The 20,726-nt window shown below is 36.8% G+C and overlaps 1 protein-coding gene across 1 annotated transcript in view; it reads left to right on the top strand.

Annotated features, from left to right (window-relative positions):
• RBM33 (RNA binding motif protein 33) overlaps positions 1 to 20,726 on the top strand; it is a 111,469-nt gene that overhangs the window by 55,949 nt on the left and 34,794 nt on the right. Inside the window, exon 10 of the mRNA XM_010007056.1 lies at positions 4,494 to 4,552. Coding sequence (XP_010005358.1) covers positions 4,494 to 4,552 — 59 coding nt within the window. The remainder of the gene's footprint in view (positions 1 to 4,493; positions 4,553 to 20,726) is intronic.

Here is a 20,726-nt window from a genome sequence, read left to right as displayed (position 1 = left end):
TACCCCTCCTTCAAATAAGCAGAACTCCAAGCCAGTGCTATCTCTGCTTCATTTCTTTGACCAAAGAAAGGTGGGAATTTGGAAGGGTAGGATTTCTCCAGTTGATACAAATCCATTAGGCTTCCCAGAGGTGGCTTCATAGTAGCTGCATTGTAGAGATTATTTCACTTTTTTCTGTCTAATAGTATTAGTGCTTCCCACCAAATTATGCATCAGGACAGATTATGTGGAAGCAGTCCAAAAGGTCCTTCACTCTTGGATTTATGCCTTCTGGGCATTTTCCTAACATTTGCAAAGCAACAGTTCTCATTTTGTGAGAAGCAAAAATTATTTTCAGACTATTTTAGATGCCTCTCTGCTCTCCTCATGAAACAGTCAACAGATCTTTTGCATCTAAGTGAACAAGTTTCCTCCTAATGCCAGCAGTGACTACTGAGATTTTTGCTTTTGCCTAACATCAGAAGTATGCCAGTGTATCTTTTTTCCTTTTATCTGAGGTGTTTTTTTAATGTTATCAGCACTAGAATCTGTGGCACTGTATTTCAGGGGTGTTGCTTTATTTTAAGCATAGTTTGTTTTTTTTCTGTCTTCACTTGCAGATCCTAATTTTAAAAAAGATGTGAACCTCCTGCATGTTAGGGGATATTCTAGGATGTTAGGATTCATAGTATTTTTCTTTTTTTTAGATCATATATCTGCTGACTTTGTGTGCACATTAATTCCTTAACTGTTAAAAGATGACCTGTCCTCTCTGAACGAGCAGCTCTGGAGAATGAGTGATGTATTTTTGAATGGTCTAAGACCTAGGTTTCAGTGAGGAAGAACTTTGCTATGTGTATTGATAGCAACTGACTCATATGAAATACCTTTGTGTCATCCATTTTGCTGAAGGAATCCTCAGCAAGACTACTACATTTCTAATAGCTATGCAGCATACTATTAAATGCCATCTTGTAATACTATAGAAAATTAATCTTCTTGATTAGAGAACATGTATGGGAAGCTTAGTCTTCTGTAGTGGCTGAGAGTAGTGGCCATCTCAATCTCTTAGTCTGCAGCAGTACAGTGCATTTGCATACCTAAGTAAAATGTGTAGGAAATTGGTAGTCATCTTCAGGGAAGATGAACACAATTCTAAAATATTCAGTGGCATTAGCCTGCAAAGATGAATTTTTAAACCATCTCTGCAGGAAAATGGTAGACAGAAATTCCAGTGTAGGGAGAGCTATCCTAAATTTCCTCTTAAAAACGTCCTCCTCAGTTTTAATCAATTTGCTTGAGGCCCCAATAGACAGAGACTGGTAGTTTCAGCATTAGTATGTATTTCACATGCAGCCTCATTTATTTCAGGGTAACAGGAAGTGAGAAAGATCAAATTGACTTCATCATGATGTCCTGCCCCTTCCTGGCTGAATAAGTTTCCAGATACATGAGGATTTTTACACATTGGAGAATTCAGTAGTTAGATCCAAAGTTTATTTGGATTCTGTTGAAAATGTGATAGCTAGAAGGCAAAAATGCCATGTCTGGAAGTGCATGATATGCACACTTGGGTTCTGGTTATTTTAATGGTGTGCTGTCATGTTTTAATGTAGGCTGGCATTTTCGTTCCTCTCTAATTTTATGGCAGGATTAAGCTCACATACTTCTAATTGTCAGCACCAGGGACACTTTTTCTAACTGCAGATTGTAGAAATATCCTTTCTCATCATCTTTTTGGCTTGAGTTAGTCTTGAAATGCATTGAGTGTATCAGTATTTCTAAAATATAACAATTTACAGGAGGTTTGAGTCTAAAATTTTCTGTGAATAGAATAGACTGTATAAGAGCTCTAGTAGTAGCCAACTACTTCATCCTGAAAGTGAGTTGAAGCACTTGTGAAGAATCCTATCATTAGCTTCTTTCTTTGTCTCAAAGGCAAATTGCTTAACAGTGGTCACTGTCTCCCTGCCCAGCCTTGAATTTTGTTTCAGAAAACCAATGACTTTCAAGTCAGTGTTGTTCAAACAAATATCTGCTATTTTTAGTCTTTGAAGCATCATGAATTATTAAGGATGACTCAGTCTATCAAACCCCCTAGAAAGGTTATGTGAGCCTCTGCACATACCTGCAACAGATTCTGTTCAGTTGGCATTCAGCTCTGCCTTTTGTGCCATTGGAATCATAGAATCATGGAATTGTTTATGTTGGAAAAAACCTTTTAAGATCATCCAGTCCATCCATTAACAGCTTCCTCTCTTGTTTTTGTCCTATTCTGTAAATTAGCTCTGAGTTGTAAGCAGTAACTTTTGGCTGAATGCATGTCCAAACCTGAATATAATAATTAACAAATAGTAGGGGATTGTACATAGATGTGCTATGAAATACCAATTCAGCCTGTAATACAGGTGTTGAGTTTTTTTCCCCTTCATGTTTATACCACAAATATAACTGTTTCAGGTTGTGCATCTGAACAAATAACTGTGCCAAAAAGTACCACAAATAACTTGTGCTGCCAAAATTGACATGAACTAGTGGGCAGTTTATGGCAGTTTGCTAGATTACTATGCCACTTACCTTTTAAAAACTCTTTGGTGTCTTGTGAAACATTACATTACAATTCTAAATAATCAATAGGAGAATTGCTTCTTCATCTTTTCAGGTACAGCTTTGCAATTTACAGCCAAAACCAATTTAATCCTCTTAAAATAGTGTCTTAGCAGCACGCTGAGTATTATTTTTAAGCATACTTTCGAACCTGTGGAAGATGTGACATCAGGAAAATGAAGGCTTATTTGAGACTTTTTTGCTGCTTCAGCAAGTATCCAAGGATTGAAAGGGCACAGAGTTTGAACTACTGTCTTTCATGAGTATTAAATTGATTTGCTTAAAAAAATTATATTTTTATATGTTACTGCCAGAGGCAGCATACTGAAATAGACATGAGTGCCCTATTCAACTGACATTTCTCTACATTTCCCACCTTATGCAGTTTTTCTCAGTTCCTCTCTGACCAGTAATGCAGGAGCTATTTTAGTCATAGGTCTGTCAAGAGCACCCTGTCAATTTTTTCCAGGTGGCCATGGATGTTTGATATCGACAAATGTTCATTAGAAGCGAAGATGAGACTATTCAACTAATGTTCTCATGTAACCTGATGCAAAGTTGGCAGGCAGTCCTTCTGTGCTGAAAGACTGGCACAGTTAGCTTACCCCATCAGTCCCTGAACTAGAAAACCACAAGTACTTCACAAAACTGGGTAGAAACCACCATGCACACAAACTAAAAATAACCACTAATACATTAGTTCTTGTGCCTCAGTTACCAAGAATAAAAAACATATTTTTGTGCCATCCTACCAAACTCTTGTTCTTGGAAAATGCACCCGACTTCTCCCTTAACCCAGCTGCATTTCTTAGCATCTTTTCTGCTCTGAAGTGTAATACAGTAATTGTGTACAAAACTGATGTTAAACTCAGTGTGGGAAATGTTTTCCTGTAATTTTCAGAAATGCTGAAAAGAAATTGAAGAAAATAACCTTACTAAAAGTTTTCAGTAGATGAGCAAATGCCTTCAGTGCTGTTCAAAATGTCTAATTTAACTTCTCTAGACCATATTTGTATTTTAACCAGTTGGACAAGTCAGGAAGAAGAACTGCACTGCAAAATGGGAAGTCTTTCCTTACACTTTGTAGTGGGGATTCAAATCAAGTCCCCAAGGTCATCCTGCAGTGGATACTTTATGCATTACACCATAATACTAAGTGAATGTTTTGGGAAATGTTTTTTTTATGTGACTAATCTTTTGAAATGCAGTTGTGTAGCTAAGTCATCCAGGTTAATCCCCCCTGAAATGATAATTTTAGAAGTTATTTTTCAGGAAAAAGGGTCTCCTAATTCTTGTTGTCTCCTTATGAAATAGCAATCTTTCATCTGTGATCAGCAGTTCTGTGATCACACAAACTGTGATCACAGTTGCATATACAGAATGGTGGCAAGGCCAGGTTAAGTAGTTTTTGTTTGCTGTTAATTGCCAATGTCTGCCTCATTTTACCCACTCGTGAACAGTGATAGAGCCTCTCATGCTTGTTGTGAGAGGTTGGTGGTGAGACTGGGAGATACCTAGGAAATCTTGAGGGGTGTGAAGTTGAAAAGGCAAATTAATCATGTATCCTTCTATTTAAAACATGAAATTACCAGTGGAGTCTCTGTCAGCTTTGTCTAAGGGACATTTTTGGCTGAATAAGTATTCTGGTTTTCCTTTCTGCAGCAAGGAACAATTTAATTCTGGAAAATACAGAATTAAATTATGTAAATTAACTAGCAGAATCCTAATTGCCCTGTTGCATGTTGTAGGGGAGGGAATGGTTACTTAAAGTTAATTGTAGGAACTGTGATGTGAGAGGGTGAAGGTAGCAGATTTTAATGATGGCTTCTCATTGCAACTGCTTTTGGAAATAACAGCAACAACTGTTAGGTAAAACAAATGGTGTTAAAAGGTGCTTCTTGTTTCAGTGCCCTTGCTGCCAGTTCCAGCCCAGCCAAGACCTGCAGTAGGACCCCAGAGATTTCCTGTGAGTAGCAGCTGTTTCTTCTTCTCTGATATGGATAAGCATACATTTGCAAGGAAATATTAATATAGCAAATAAAAGCTGTTCTAGTGAAATATAATTTTAAGGATTTGTAAATATTGACAATACACTCTGCAGTTGAAAATGTTTGTTAAAAGCTTAAGGTCAATGGATTTTTGAGAGTAGAATTAATTCTGTTTAACTGTAAAATTGTTGAACCAGTCTCTCCAGTGGGAGAGGTATGAATGCATCTTGTCTTAAGGAATATAGGCTTCATTTTATTACTTGACTCCTTCTGTATAAATAGAATCCTTATTTTATTTGATATAATAAAAGGCCATTTGAAATAATCCCTAAGCTTAAAAAGCAGTAATATGTATTTATTGTAAAAATTGGCAATCATTTTTGTAATTACTTCAGGAATTTAAATATCCTCATGTTTTTTTATATAAAAAGTGAGAAGGGCATTGCATGACCTTACTTTCTTTTCTGTTTCTAACTTCTAAAACAAACGAGGCACTTAGCTGCTTCACTAAACTAATTTAATTTTTTTAATACTGTGAATGGAGAGATTAAATGCTTCCAGTCCTTTTTTCATCCATTCCAATTTTTCTGTCCTAAATTTTTAGTTCAACTGGTTTGCCAAGTATCGCAATAGTAAAAGAAAAAAGTTTGTGCAATATTTCCTTAAATATTTTCAGAAAAAGGCCTGCCTATTATGTTTCCCAAACATATAAACCACACAGAATTATCCTGTTAATATGTGCAGTGTTGAAGAAGGAAAGTAGATGTTTGTGAAGTATCACACAGTAAATTAATTGCATAGAAATCAGATGTATTTGAAATAAACAGATTTCAGAAACCTGCTGTGACTTTTGATTGCCATGTGCATACCTAGTTGTTCTGGCTGCAGAATACTTTCCATAAAGGGCATCTGTATGGCTGTGGAATTGTGTTGTCTATGTTCTGTACAGTAACTGAGTTTTTAGATGGCCATATTTTTTTCTGAGAAGTATAAAAAGGTTAAGCAGTAAAACAACAGTTTAAGTACATTCATGTTGCATAATTTTATCATCAACACCTTAAGCAGAGATATTTTTTTGTTTAAAAATACTGCAGTTTTCAGAGGAAATAGTTTACTTCAGCAGCCTGTGATATTATGTGGAGACCTTATTAACATTTTTAAAGTAATGCTAATTGTTTTTTATAAAAGCAAGCATCTTGCATTTTTTTTTTTCTTTTGACAATTGCTTTGCCAATAAACACAATTTGGGATGTAGAAGAAATTGGAGGACTAGGAGTATTTGTAAAGTCATTGTAATTGACATCTTTGAAGTGTGTTTACATCCATGTAGAAAAATTGGAAATTAATTTTTTTAAAATTGACTGTGAAATTAGATTTTAATTCTTTCCACTTTTGGCTTTGCAAGTTGAGACATGCTGCAAATCTAGCTAATCTTGATATGCAACAGTTTTTGAAGGGAAGTAAAATAGATGTAGCATTTTTGGTAGGACTCTTGCTTCTTTTGCCTGAAGAAAAATACTTGACTGCTTGCTGCCTTTTTATGTAAACAGTGCACTAGCAAAAAGTCACTAATTCTTATTTCATGGAGAGGAGGGGGAGGGGTAGCTTATGAGGATCCAGTACGGTGGTCAGGTCACCTTGAGTGTTTTGAGTTTCTTTTATTCCCTTGGCTATAGAGCTGGGCAAAGAGGAACCTAATGAGACTCAACAAGAGCAAATGCAGAGTCCTGTACCTGGAAGGGAACAACAAAATGCACCAGTACAGGCGAGGAGGTGACCTGCTAGAGGACAGCTCTGTGGAGAAGGACCTTGGAGTCCTGGTAGACAACAAGTTATCCATGGGACAATGTGCCCTTGTGGCCAAGAAGGCCAATGGTATCTTGGGGTGCATTAAGAGGAGTATCTCCAGCAGATTGAGGGAGGTTCTACTTGGCCCTGGTGAGACCTCACTTGGAGTATTGTGTCCAGTCCTGGGCTTCTCAGTTCAAGAGGGACAGGGATCTACTTGAGAGAGTCCAGTGGAGGGCTACAAGGATGATTAAGGGACTGGAACACCTGCCTTATGAAGAAAAGCTGAGAGACCTGGGGCTTTTCAGTCTAGAGAGAAGACTGAGGGGAATCTAATTAATGCCTATAAATACATGAGGGCTGGGCGTCAAGAAGGCAGGGACAGCCTCTTTTCACTTGTGCCCTGTGATAGGACGAGGCATAATGGATTCCAGTGTGAGCACAGGAAGTTCCACCTCAACGTAAGGAAGAACTTCTTTACTGTGAGGGTTACAGAGCATTGGAACAGGCTCCCAAGAGAGGTTGTGGTGTCTACTTCTTTGGAGACTTTCCAGGCTTGTCTGGGTGCCTGTCTGAGATCTGCCCTAGTTTTCTTGGTCCTGCTCTGGCAGGAGGTTTGGACTCTTCGAAGGTCCTGTCCAACCTCAAATATTACGTGATTCTACTTCAGCTAGTAACCTGCTGTATGGCACTGAGAAAGTTACTTACTCTTTCCATTACTCACTGAGCCATGTGTATCATACAGAGTTCCCTTATGAAGTACTTCATAAATTTTGCATAGGTTATCAGTCATACTAGGATTAGGAAATAAGTGTCGCTGTGTACATATCTCATGTTTGTTTTATTAAATGTAGTGTTTTAGCTCTTGAGCTGAAGTCAAATTTACTTTGACTTGAATGTTTTATCTTGCAGAACTACCTTCTTTTGCTGTTACATGTCAGCTGCCTTTGTGCCATTATAATTCACTTGTTTATGTATAGATGTTGACTTACAGCAGTGGTTTGACAACTTTGCTGACAAGCCATTTGAAGAAGATCAAAGAAGTATTCCAGACTATAATTCATTCATCCTTTTCCTCATTGTAGAAAGTATCTCTGGATGTGTAATAACTCAAAATTTAGCCTTGTTTTTAGGATTGCCAAATCAAAGGATAATAGTCAACTGGTATTTCTAGTTGCCTTGTTTTTAAAAAAACAGGAGTGGGTGGGATGGGTAGTTAAGTATTTGTAACCTGCTTTCTCCTTTAACTTAGAATGGGATGGTTTATTTTGATTGAATATGGCAGAGGTGGAAACATTAAGGCTAATGAAATTCTTGTAAGGGAGATACCTAAAAGGGGTTAGTGCTATAACTGAAGGAAAAATTGCCTCCTCTCTTATCTAGGAGAGAAATCCCTCAGCACAGGGAGCCTGCATGTGCCCTGAGCATGGCAAGAGCTTCAATCAGAGCTAATCAATTGCAAGTCATAAATCCATTGGAAACCAGGTGTTACTAATTTAAGGCTAATGAAGTGAGTTGTAATCATGTAATGGTTAATTCTTACAACCTTCTGCAGAAGGATGTAATCAAAGAGTTGAACAAAGTTGTAATGAGCATGTTAGCATATTGGTGTGTTTAAATTATAAGCTATAAAGTAGTACTAGATCAGGGTGATGTTGTTTAGGATTGAACCTGTTTGGAGTTGGAATTGATTAAATTCACTTAACCTTGAATCTGAATTTTAGTATTTCAAGGTTGGGCTCATTGTCTAGTTACTTCCTTCTTAAAACTCAACTCCAGAAATGTTTAGAGAGGAAGTTTGAGAAAGGACATAATGGAATTAATCTACTCAAGTAGAGTTATTTTGACATTTACAGTAATCTTCAATCAAACAAAGAAGTTGTCTGTCTCTTATTCTGTAAGCAAGATGACTTAGTGAAAATAATGTTTGAAAGCAATATTTAACTGGTTATGACTGAATAAATGGTGGATCGATGTTACAGCGAGTTAAAGACCTGAGTTGCACAAATGCCTCTATGCTGTCTGAACTGCACAGGTGGCTGTGGTTGATAGTAACCCAATCTTCAAGCTTAGTCGATGCTAATATTTTCCCAGGTATTTGAATTAACCTGGAACTGTGCAAGCACGGCTGTGTGTTTTCTTTAAACTGTTTAAACAGATTAAGCTAACCTCTTTGGCAGAGTCCTTCTGAAGGTCTTGCTTAATCATCTGCCTCTGCTTGAAAGTGGTTAAGATACCTTTTTCTGAGTTCCTGTCTCAGTGTCACAGTTAGTACTTCATGAATAATTAAGTCTACTTTGGGAACTGGTCCATTTAAAGGAAGGTGACAGAAGATTTCCTTCACAGACTAGTTGCATGGGAATCTGAACTTTTCACATGTTTTCTGACCAAATTATTACTTGTGGGTGCCCCAATGCAAGTACAGAACCTGTGGTTTCTCTTGTTACACAAGAGGGACTGTTGTGGTTCCTATACTCCAGTGTTTGTTATCTGGGCTAATTTCTCTTTCAACTGGCATTCTTTGAAGAAGGATGGGGTAAAACAAGGGAAGAAGAAACTAAATAGAAAATGGAAGAGGTATTAATAAACATTTTTTATATAGGCTGCTGCTAAATGACTGTTACAAAGGCCAGATAATTACTTAATACAAAACTAGGAGCTAGGTTGATGGACTGGATATTTTCATCATTTACGTGAGCCCACTATCACATTCAGTGTCTGAAATGTTTCAGTGTTTGCTTGCAGAAAAATCTATAAAGACTTTTGGCTTCAAACCTTATTAATTTAAAATAATGAACACTGAAAAATACTCACATGTGGTATGTATGTGTGATTTATATATATATATATTTTTTTTAAGGACATAACAAAGTGGAACAAGTATTCTAATAGCCACTTTGGGATAGAATCACAGAATGGTAGGGGTTGGAAGGGACCTTGGAAGCTCGTCTAGTCTGACCTCCCTGCCAGAGCAGGGTCCCCTAGTGTAGGGCACACAGGAACACATTCAGGTGGGTTTTGAATGTGTCAAAGAGAAGTAGATGAGAGTGAGTAGAGGAGAAGTTTTGGGAAACTAGCATAAATTCCTATTTAGCTACTGTCGTTAACCTGACATCCTGTGTGTAGTGTGAGCTGAATGGGCATTTATCCCACAAACACATTTTGTTAACTATGGTCAACTTGAGTTTCAGAGCTGAAGTTAGGAGTAGTCTGAATAGGCACAAAGCAAGATGAGGTTGAGCTCGTGTCTGCCTGACTAATTTATGCCAGGAAGGCTTTGATATTTTTAATACACAAAGCTTTTCTCTTTTGATAGTACACCTTAGTGCACTGGGTGCCTTTCAGATAACTGTTGAAGTTTGAAAAGTTGAATTGTATACCATAAATGATGTTTTATTCAGTATTAAAAAAATAAGACTTTAATAAAATGGCCTCAGGCCCTTGTGAATATTCTACATCATGTTTTTTTCAATTCCCAGGGTGTTTTGACATGATTTGTTTTTGGAACTTACCTTACAATTTCGTTTCAAAATCATTTTTATCCCAAAGAATACTTGATTTTATTTTTTTCCCTTAAGCTGCAAAAACTGTAGTCAACTTTCTATATATTCTCATTCAATGTACTTCCACTTGATCTCCAGGATATCAGGTGTTGTCTTAAATACATGGCATGAAAGGCAGTTGATTAGTTTTGATGCAGCTTTTTCACCATTTCTCAAGTCTAGTTTGAATTCTGAGTTTGTAATTTGGACATTGTTCTTAAACACTGTTTTGTGCTTGAAACTGTGAGGAGTTTTAAGCAGGTTGCCCAGTCATACCTCAGAGGTTGCTGTCCTTCAGTGCCACTTGCCTGAAACATTTCTCTTAGAAAAGTAGTTTCTGAGTGCTATAAAAATTAATTAGAAAGGATACAATAGAATACACGTTATTTCTTTTTCCCCCAAAGTGGTCCTTGGGCTGACTTGGATCAGCCTACAGCACCATTTTAGTAAACTTGGGTCAGTTTAATGGATATTATAGTGTACCTGAATCTGTGGGTTACCTTTATGTAAACACCTCTTGCAGTATGCAGAAGCAGAAATTTGAGATGCTTTTGAAAACAAAACTACTTGCAATATTGTTTGCTGTATGTTGTGGGAAACACAGTTTTTCCATCATTGTAATTTCAGTCATGAGTTGCTACATCTGAGTTAAGGTTTTTAACATCTGCTGCTAAGGTTGTAACTCTCATTCCAAAGTATTCACAGTAAAGGGCAATTTAAACAGTCCTGTATCTGAGTACAGGCAATTGTTTTAAACTACTATTTAGTAAGTAATGATATTTTTTAGCTAGTACATGTTTGCAACAGCATGTATGTAGGAGAGAAACTGTTAATGGAAATAAAAAGCCACTTGTGAAAATTGTTATCCTACTTCCTCACAATTATTCTGCTTTAGCTATGGCTTTACTATAACGAGTAACAGTAAATGAAATTTTCACTCTATTACTGTGTAGCAGTGGCAGATCACAGGTAGTGTAGAAAGCATTTTGTTTTCATTTAACAGGATACATGGTATCAGGTGGTGTTGATTGACATTTCTTGGATAGTGCTTTATACAGCATTTCATGCAAATCATGTTTGAATGAGACTGCTGCATCAAATTACATTTCTTTCAGATTATAGCCCTTGCAGATGTGAGACAGCTTGTTCAGCAGCTAGGAAAAACCTTTAGTTTTTAACACTGTTTTCACAACTTGACTGCAAAGCCCTGTAATTACAGCATTTAAGATAGTGAAGGAATGATGGGCACTTTCTCCTATCAGATCTATAAGTAGTAGCAAGCAGATGCAGCATGAGATCCCTCCAGCTGTCAAATAATGTCAGGCTGGCATAGAGGGAATGCAGTTTAAAATGCAGGTGACATAATACCCAACATCCTCCATTTGCTAGTGGGCTTCTGATTAATCACGATTACCATATATTATCATACCATCAAATTTAATCATATCAGTGAATTCCCATCTGCAGTAGGAGCAGCAGCAGCTAAACATGATGGTAACAGCTATTAAATAAGAGAAAAATAGATGGGTTCTAAATGCAGTAACCCTTTAACTTATCATGCTAGCCCCAGTCTGCACATGCTCTATAGATATTTTTAAAATGAAACAGAAAACTTGTCTATTTATATTTTGCAGTTATTGTCATATAGCTTTCTGTTAAGTGTTTGCTATTTAGCACTGCCAAGAAACCCAGAGTTGTAGAATCATTTTTTTATTTAATGTGTTGATGATGCCAGAGTTTCTTCTGTTTCGGCTGTATTATCTGCTAAATACAGAATCACAGAATGGTTGAGGTTGGCAGGGATCCCTGGACGTCATCTTGTCCACCTTTTCTTCTCAAGCAGGGCCACATAGAGCTGGTTGCCCAGGATGATGTCCAGATGGCTTTTGAATGCCTCCAAGGTTGGAGACTCCATAAAGTCAGTTGGCAACCTGCTTGAATGCTGTAAAAGAAAGGGTTTTTTAGATGTATTTAAATACATATGTACATTGTTTTTTATAAATTTAAGTTGTTTGAGCCTTGTAAGCACAATTTTTTATCAACGCAGAGGGCAAAGTATTATGCATGTAGCTATGTAGCCAATAATTAGGCACTGTTAAAGAGATACTTTGCAGAAGTTAAGACTTACAAAGAAGTCAAATTAAAATACACAATTCACTTCTTACTACAATGCAGTAAGAGTAATCTAGTGCTTAAACAATGAATGGAGAAGTAAAATATTTTTATTGTAAGTTAGAGGCCTCAATGATAGTATAGTTCTCTGAAGCTATTTTCACTGGGCTTGAGAAAATGTTATTTTAAAAGATAATTCAGCCTATCATGACATTAAAGAAATACAATCTGATATTTTTTCACCTTCTTCATGTCCAGTTCTTGCTAATTCTTTAGAATGTGAAAGGAAAAAATGCCTCATTCATTATGAAACAGTAAGTCATACTACTGCTTACGATAAAATGAGGTGATTTAGAGGAATATTGTGGGGTGACTGTAGGATACCTAAGAAAGAAAAAATGTCCAGGCCTTCAGACACAACACGAGTAGTACCTGCAGGCACACTGGGAGCTCTGGGTGCATAAAAGTTCTTGCATCAATGAGTTTGCGAGATCAGAGATGTGTAAAAAATCTCAAAAATGAGACTCTGTTACAGAATTAAAAATTAGGAATCAGCTAATTTAACTAGTAAATAATCAGGCCTGAAATACCATTTTCTTATGCAGATGACAGTCCAAGTTAGCAGAACTTCTAATAGTTTTCTTCTGTAAAGCTGGCTGTTTGTTGAATTTTGTAGCAGTCAGAGTATTTCTTTTGTTGAAGGGAGAAGTATCATTCACAAACCACATGTATTTATCTTGGAAGTTCGCTAATTGTTTTTAATGTAACTGTAGCTGCATGTTCAAGCTTAGAGTGTACTGTAGAAAGCCTGAATTTGATATTCATGATCCAGTTTAGTTTTGACCTCAGAGTTGTTTCTCATCAGTGACTTGCAGGTCACCAAGATACACTAGGTCAATTAACACTGATATTTCCAGGGAGTAGTCTCTGGTAAGTCCAAGGGTAAGGTATGAATTTTGAGATGTTTTATCTCATTAGTTTTGAAAGCAGAGGAGGTTCAAAACTTCTGTGTCCCTAATTTTTTACACATCCCTAAAACTGTTAATTTTCACCACCAAAAAAATAAGCAGGAAGACTTTATTGTCTTAAGATGATTATTAAATTATCTTGTTTCAATGGAGAGCTCATCATTCTAAATAGTACTAATGTCCCTTATACTCCCTCTCAGATTTCTGTTTGTATTGGTCTAGTGGGAGGTGTCCCTCCCCATGGTGAGGTGGGTGGATCTAGATGGTATTCAGGGTCCCTTCCAACCCAAACCATTCTATGATTTTATTACATGATATTTGTTAGCTTTATTCTCCTGAACTGTTTGGGATTATTTTAGCATGATGGGGATTATCCTAATTTTTCTGTGTCACTTATATCCTTATTTTTAGCTATTTTGTTGTGAGTTGGCTAGCGCGCAATGTAACAAGGGATTCCACACCCTTGTCTCCTTGTTTTCCATGATGTTTGAATTCTATTTTGGGACCTTAAATCGGTGAAATTGGACATTGGGGATTTCTTACAGAGACCCCGGCTTGCGCCTAAACCTTCTAACATACTGTATTATTTCTTGGAGTTGTGTAGCATCAGAGAGAAGCTTGTCCAGGTTATGCAGTACATTTTAATACTAAAAATTAGTTCGGGCTCAGTTGAGGAAAATATCAACCCATTCTGACTTAATCTACCTGTAATACTAGAATCTGTTGCAGTTTGGATACTTGAGCCAGCACTTGCTACCTACTTGTGCTTTCCCTTCAGAAAATATATTCCAGAAGCTTTAAAAGGGTAGCAAATGGATAGCATATGATTGTTGTCCTGAGTTCTGTGATCAGTCTGAACTTTAATTTTTGTCCTTGATTGACATGGATTTAAGGTATTATCTTTTTTTTTTATATAAGGTTGTCTTATACTGGGAAAATCATGGTGCTTGTTCACCTTGATGGATTTACATGATTGTCATAGAGGTCACAAGGACCCTTGTGAGTCATTTAGACTGTATTTAAGGATCTATCTGAGTAAGTTTTATTACAAAATTTCACTGAATTTTATCGGCCCTCTTTGCATGCTGTGCGTATTAAATCAGAATACTGTGAAATTTCAATATGAAGGGCCATGATTTGTGGGACACATACATTTCTGCTTGAGAATTTTTGAGCCATATCCAAGATATATGACATAGAGCTTCCTACACAAGAGGATGAAAAATCAGTTCCTTGCACTGCAAGGTAGGCATTTTAGGAAAGCTTCTAAAAAATCTAGTAGCTGCTGAAATAAGAGGATTAGCATCTCTTGACAGATGGCTATAGTTTTAATTGTCATAGGTTATAGTGGTCATTATCCTTTGCATTTAAACCATATAAAAAGAATTAACTGAGTGGCCCTGCTTAAATGTCAATGGGGTTCTCCTAGCTCTTTGCATTTTAAGTGAGATTAATAAATGAAAACATGTTGTAGAGGCAGGGTGTATTTTATTGAAAGATTCATGAAGTTTCAATGACATTGTTAAGGTATTTAATTAGTCTTATGAAAAAAAAGTAGAGTGACCCTTTTAGAGAAGCTGATAAGTCATATAATAGCTGTTAGATCCTCTTTATTCCTTGCTTTATAAGATTAACTTTGTGCTAAGCAATTTATGCTAAATTTTCCCTTTTATTGGTAACCAAAGTTATCTGTGCTTCATGAATAGATTATTGGAGATAACATCATGTAATTAACAAGAGATGCAGAAAAGTAAAAGTACAATTTGTGTAAGAATTGTATGAGAGAAAATGTTAATTTCTTAACTAGGAAGGATATTTAAAGGGATAAAAGGAAGGCAAAATAGTGCAGTTCTTTGAAAGGATTAAAGTAACCTTATCTCCTGTTCTTTCAGAAGGTGGGATTGCCTGCATGTGTGAAAGTCATGTTCAATGAGCTATTCACAACTCTAATGAATTGTAGACACAAGTTTGCATTGCATTTTTTTTTTCCAAAAGTGATTGATAAGTTGTAAGTTATGCCTCAGCTATATTGAATAATGGAAGTTAGTAAAAGGGGAAATTTTACAACCTGCAGGCATGTGAAATTCTATAAAAATGTCAATCTGAGGTGTTGTAAATTACAGTGTGTGTGTGAGGATGAGTGAGTAGATTTTTTCTTTGCAATAGCAAACTTCACAAAATTAAAGATTTAAGACAATAAAATCCCTGTCAGTAGCACTTCAGTGTGTCGTTATCTTCTCCTTTGAAGTATTTCTAAAATGCCTGTGATTGTGGTCTCTTTGAAAATCCACACAGAGCCCTACTTCCAATGTAATTTTCTTCTAGACCTCAGTTCTTGTATTTAAAAAAGGATGGTATGTAAGGATTTTCAAAGCAAAATGACATGAGGATAAACTAAATTACAGAATTCAACACGCTTCTTAATGCCAGAAAGAAGTACAGACCAAAAATTAATTAATTTTTTTTTGTAGTTTAAGAACAATCTTGATGTTCATTACCTTACTTTCATGTTCAGGCTTTGGGTTGTTTTTGTTTCCACAGAACAAAAGAAAGAATGGCCAGAGCTGTGTCCCCACAAAGCCTTATTGAGAAGCTGTTCAAGAGCCCTCCAGCTTTCCAAAATTACTTTCTCTCAAGTATTTGAAATAGGTTAACACCAAGGCTGCAGGTAGTGGTTGCAGTTTAGTGAAGGGATATGTGTCCAATGGTTAAGAACTTCAAGGCCAGCTGTGGCATGACACAATGTCTGCTTCAGGTCTTGTGGTGTTTCCTCTTTCTGTGCTCTTTGTGCCAGTAGCTTTAATTCTAGCTTAAAACTTCATTTTAGGAGTCTTCCCTTGCAGTTTGTTGTGCTTTTACTAAGTAATCAATCTGATAATGATACTAAATTACCAATCTTAATCATACTAAATCAATAATACTGACACTGTGTAATCCAATAATTATGAGAAAAGGAGAAGACTCTTCTGAAAAGTTATTGTGTATGCTCTGCTGGGTCTTTCTCATATGGACATTTGGCAGCTTAGTCTTTGTAACCATTTCTGTATGAATGTGAACCAACCCTTTAGGGTCCTAACTGGAAAGGCACATAGTTATTTTGTCCTTTCCCATAGAGTCAGAGTTGGCCCCAGTGTTGGACTGAAATATAGAACTTCACAGCTCTTTTGTTAAGTCAAAACCTATTAATTGAAAAATAGGTATTTTGAAGACTGAGATCTATTAAGTAGGGAAATTCCTAAAAGCTCTGATAATGGTGAAGTAATAGTTAATTTTTTTTTTTTTTGTAGGGAGTCATAGTTGATGTATGTTCTGAATAGTTGGTTGTAATTTGAAACTGTCCGGATAGCAAAACCATGAAAAATGGGAGTAACTACTGTGCATGTAAAGATTTATTATGCATCAACATTACAGTATGCTTATTTCATTAAAAGTAGACCATTTTGAAAACTGGCTTTTGCACCTGCTCTTCATTAATTTTTGAAGTTAAATAGCTCTACGTGGTCTTTTCTACAAAATACCAGAGGGCACTTGGGGGTTACTAGCAGCAAATACTTGCTGAATGTAGAGTTTAACACTAATGGTAAAATAATCCACTCCCAGAGTTACAGTTTAACTGCTGTTAAGCAAAAAAAAAAAGTAGTAATGAAGAACTGATATTTCTTTGTACTCTTTTGAGGACGATTAGAATTTGGCATAAGTAAAAGTTTAAGCTGTAGTATCAGTGTATTCTAATTAAATTGGAAAGAAAATAATAGAAATGCAGTGGCATTTCAGATAAATAGGCTAATGCTTCATAAATATTCACCACAGTCTACAGATTTTATTTTTTAAAAAAGTGTCTAGAAGTAGTGGTTCTAGTTTGAACCTGAGAGTTTTAGTTTTGCTTGTAGTGTGTCAAATTAATCCATCACACAATAAAAGTCCTGAAAGCTTTATCAGAATAAAAATCTCAGCTATGTAAAATTTGAAAATACAAGCTTCCCCCTACTCAAGTTACTGTAATTTAGGGCAAAATTTTATTTCACCCTTTAGGAGTAGCAGAAGCAAAGCTGGTTTTGGAGAAAAAGTAGAGGTCAGTCTTTTTCACAGATCAAACTAATTTATTTTTTTTTAAGAAGCAAATATTGGCAATTCATTTTTCGGCAAATAACAAATACCTTTGCAATTAATTTTGCATGATTTGCCTTTGATTATCAGCCAAGGAATGTGATCAGTCATATTTTAGTAGTTCTTCAAAATGTCAAATACAGTTAAAATCTGCTCAGGTAATCAAATAAGCAGGTATATTTTAGTAATACTCAGTTGCCTGTATGGCATGCAGCTTTACTGTGGGGTGATTTAATGATTTGTGTCAGCTGCACTTCTGTAGTTTGGCCATTTTTGAAACTTCTATGTTTCCAAAAAGCCCAGTATGAATGAAGTGTGCTGGCAGGGAACAGTCATTGTCACAGCATTAATCCTGACGATGAGGGACTCATGTTCTTTCCAGGATATAAAAAGAATCTTCGTGTGACTTTAAACACAAAATGTAGGAGGGTTGGCTTTAGGAAATTAAGGTATTTATCTTTAAAAACTTCTAACCCTCAAGGTTTAACTGCAATCTTAATTAAAAAGTGGAAAAAAACCCCAGAATACTTAACTGTGAGGGACTGAAAATAGAGAGGCCAAGAGGAAGAGTTCCAAATGTCAAACATTTCCTTCTGCTCTGATTTTGTTGGACTGTTTTGGAGGTTCTTTTGACCATAACAGATGTTGTGGGATATACTTGTATGAAATAAACCACTAATAAAACTAGAGAAAAAAACTCTATCTTAATATATCTTGGTGGGCATTTGTTGGTTTCTTGGGGTTTTTTTGATACCAGCTTTTGAACAACAGTTGGATAACAGTTTGTCTTAAATCAGTAAGTATTTAGAGGACAGTTAATAATATTTTCTTCTTAACTTAAGCTGAATGGACACCATTGGTACTGAAGGGAGCTTCAAATCAGTATTTTTTTTTATTACTGCTCAATTTTTCAAGGAAGAAAATTGAGTTTGGCTGCACTGAGGATGTTGCAGTACATAGGAGCTGTGTGAAGTTCAACAGGACTTTCCATGCATTTGCAATTCAGGGCTGCTTTAGGATGAGATAGATCTGGGCATAATAATGACGATATGGGTGTTAGGAAGAAGTGTTTATTTCAAATACAAATAGAGAATCTTTTTAGACCTGTCCTCTCATTTTCTTCTCCTATGGTGGCAGGAAAAAAGGGAGAATTGCCTGAACTAAGTGTACAGGCAAGAAAGGCAGGGTCTGGATGGGTTAAATAGGAGCTCCAGACCAGCTGCTGCAAGCCAAGACAACAAGCTTGGACTCAGGGAGCTGAGAAGCTGGATCCACACTGCGATTAAGAATCACCGGGCAGAGTTAAAGACATGGTGGGGAGGAGAAAATATATCTGAAGAGCAATCAGGATGAAGAGAGCAGTAAGGATGATTGGACAAAGAATTAATATTGGGGAAGATACTTGAGACTGGTTTACACATTTAGTCAGGTGGAGGCAGAGAGGCCTGTATATTGTGTAGTTTAGTACTAAAACTGAAGTTTGGGAGTGAGGGGAGATACTGCTAAGGATCTGTTACCTTGACCAGGGCAGAATACAATGAGTTTACAAGAAGGAGGTAGAAGAAACTGTGGTCACTGCAGTGCCATTTGGTGCTTGGAAACAAGTCCAGACAGATCTGTACTGCTGCTATTTCTTCAGTTCAGGTGGCAAATATGTGGAGCTTCCAAGTCAAACTCTCAGAAAATAAGAAAAAGCTGGTTGTCTGTCAAGGCTGCTCTCTCTGCCCAGGTGCAGTGTGCTTGTGAGTATGTGATGTAGATAAAACATAAAAAACATCCTGTGTGAAACTGCCCTTATGAACCAGTTTCTCCCGTCTCTGTTGCGATGACCTTATGCATCATCCAGGGATCAGCTAATAACAAAATAGCTAAATATGAGTTGGTTTGCTGAATGCCTCCCTCAAGGCTGTGCAGCTTGCAGAAGTGCTGCACATTCCCTAGGATGGCTGTTAGAGCAACACTTTGAGAAATAAACTTTTATCACTAAGGCCTCTGGGAGGAGGGAATGCATTTAACCTTACTTTGGAAGTACCTCTGGCAGTTCCTATGAGCAGGGATGGTTGAGGTGTGTTTGGGGAGTGAAGGGTCAGTATCCTCAAGGTTTGTGTTCACTTGTTGAGGGAAGGACACTGCAGCAGAACAGCCTTGTTCAGCTAAACCTGAACAGATTTTGATGGGACAAATAAATGTCACTTTCTCCATCCCAAGTAACTACTGCATTCTGCATCCCCAGTAGCTCCCTCTTCCCCCCAACTGCTGTTGTTTGCAGACAGCCTGTGAAATTCCAAGGCAGGTAATGTCTTCAGTTGCAGAAGCATAGCAGCTCCTCCAGCAAACAGTATATATGTTATGAGGGCTGTCATGCTTGAGTGTAATGTAATGTCTTTTTACTGAATGGAATGCTCACAGGAGACTGGCTTACTAGGAGGCAACAGGCTATAGATGCTTTAATCTCTAGGAATTAGAGATAAAGTATTTATAGAGTTGATGGCTGTATAATGGCATAAAATAAGTAGTCAGAGTCTCTCGTCCAAATAAGAGGTCTTAGTATCTCGCATAGCCCAGTTTAGGTGTTTTCAAGAAGGGTGGATTGGATAATGCCTGTGATCCTCAGTGCCTGTTGTGTATATGTGTGCACTGCCAATCCCAGTTGTGTTTGCTGGTAGAAGGGTGTGAAGTGGCTTTGTCTTATGCTGCTTCAGCAGTGTGTAGACTTCAGTTTCCAGGGCAAATACCCATTTTTGCTGTGTTAGAAATTATTTTCCTAAAATGCTAGTGTTTTTTGCAGTACAAACAGGATAGACTGAGACTGCGCACTGTTGGTGCAGGCAGCTCAACAGATAAATTATGAGCCACTGCAACTTTGTGTGATTCTGTGCTGAAGACCATATTTCAGTCTAGCAGGAAGTGTTTGCTCTGAAAGCTGCTTTGAAAAGCTTGTCTTCAGCAATTGCAAGTTTTAAGCTTTAAATTGAGTATCAAACATACAGAACAGATGCCATCACTGATTTCAGAATGTATATAAAGAGGAAAACAAGGATGTTAATAGATTATTTTCATAACTTACTTGATTTACTCACCCATAATAAGGAAATGCTTGTGAATCTGATATTCGTGAAGCAAAGCTGCTTCTGTCAGAGGTTGCCAACATTTTGTCAGCTTTTGATATGAAAGAAGAAAACTTCAGTGTGAATTACTCAATTAAGTGTGTCTTCTCCAAAGTTCTGCTTTGGAATTAATATCTTGTTTTCTGCAATATGTGAAGAGTCACTTTACATTAAAAAAAAAAGACCATGTATTGGAAGAAGGATCATTTTGCACTCTTTCTTACAATGCTTCAGATGCCAATTTGAGAATAGACAGAACTGTTAACTCTGCGGTTACGACTTTTTGAAAGATGATTTCTTTAATTTTCTGGATCCCATAAATTGTCCTTTTCCTCCCTTCTTTTAAGTAAAGCTGCTTCATTTCTGTAGCTTACATGGTACTAAATTGATGGTGAAGAATAGCATGGTTTAAGAAGATAAATGTCAGCAATGTCTTCTAAAGTAGACATTCAGATTTTTTTGGATTAATGGGAAAGAAGGCCAATAATTGCATGGATTACAATAAGCTTGAGAAGAAATGGCATTCCT

The sequence above is a fragment of the Chaetura pelagica genome, unplaced genomic scaffold (assembly GCF_000747805.2).
Source record: "Chaetura pelagica isolate M959 unplaced genomic scaffold, ChaPel_1.0 scaffold17, whole genome shotgun sequence".
Taxonomy (NCBI): domain Eukaryota; kingdom Metazoa; phylum Chordata; class Aves; order Apodiformes; family Apodidae; genus Chaetura; species Chaetura pelagica.
Note: the sequence above shows the minus strand (reverse complement) of the source record. Positions and strands in the feature narration are given on the sequence as shown.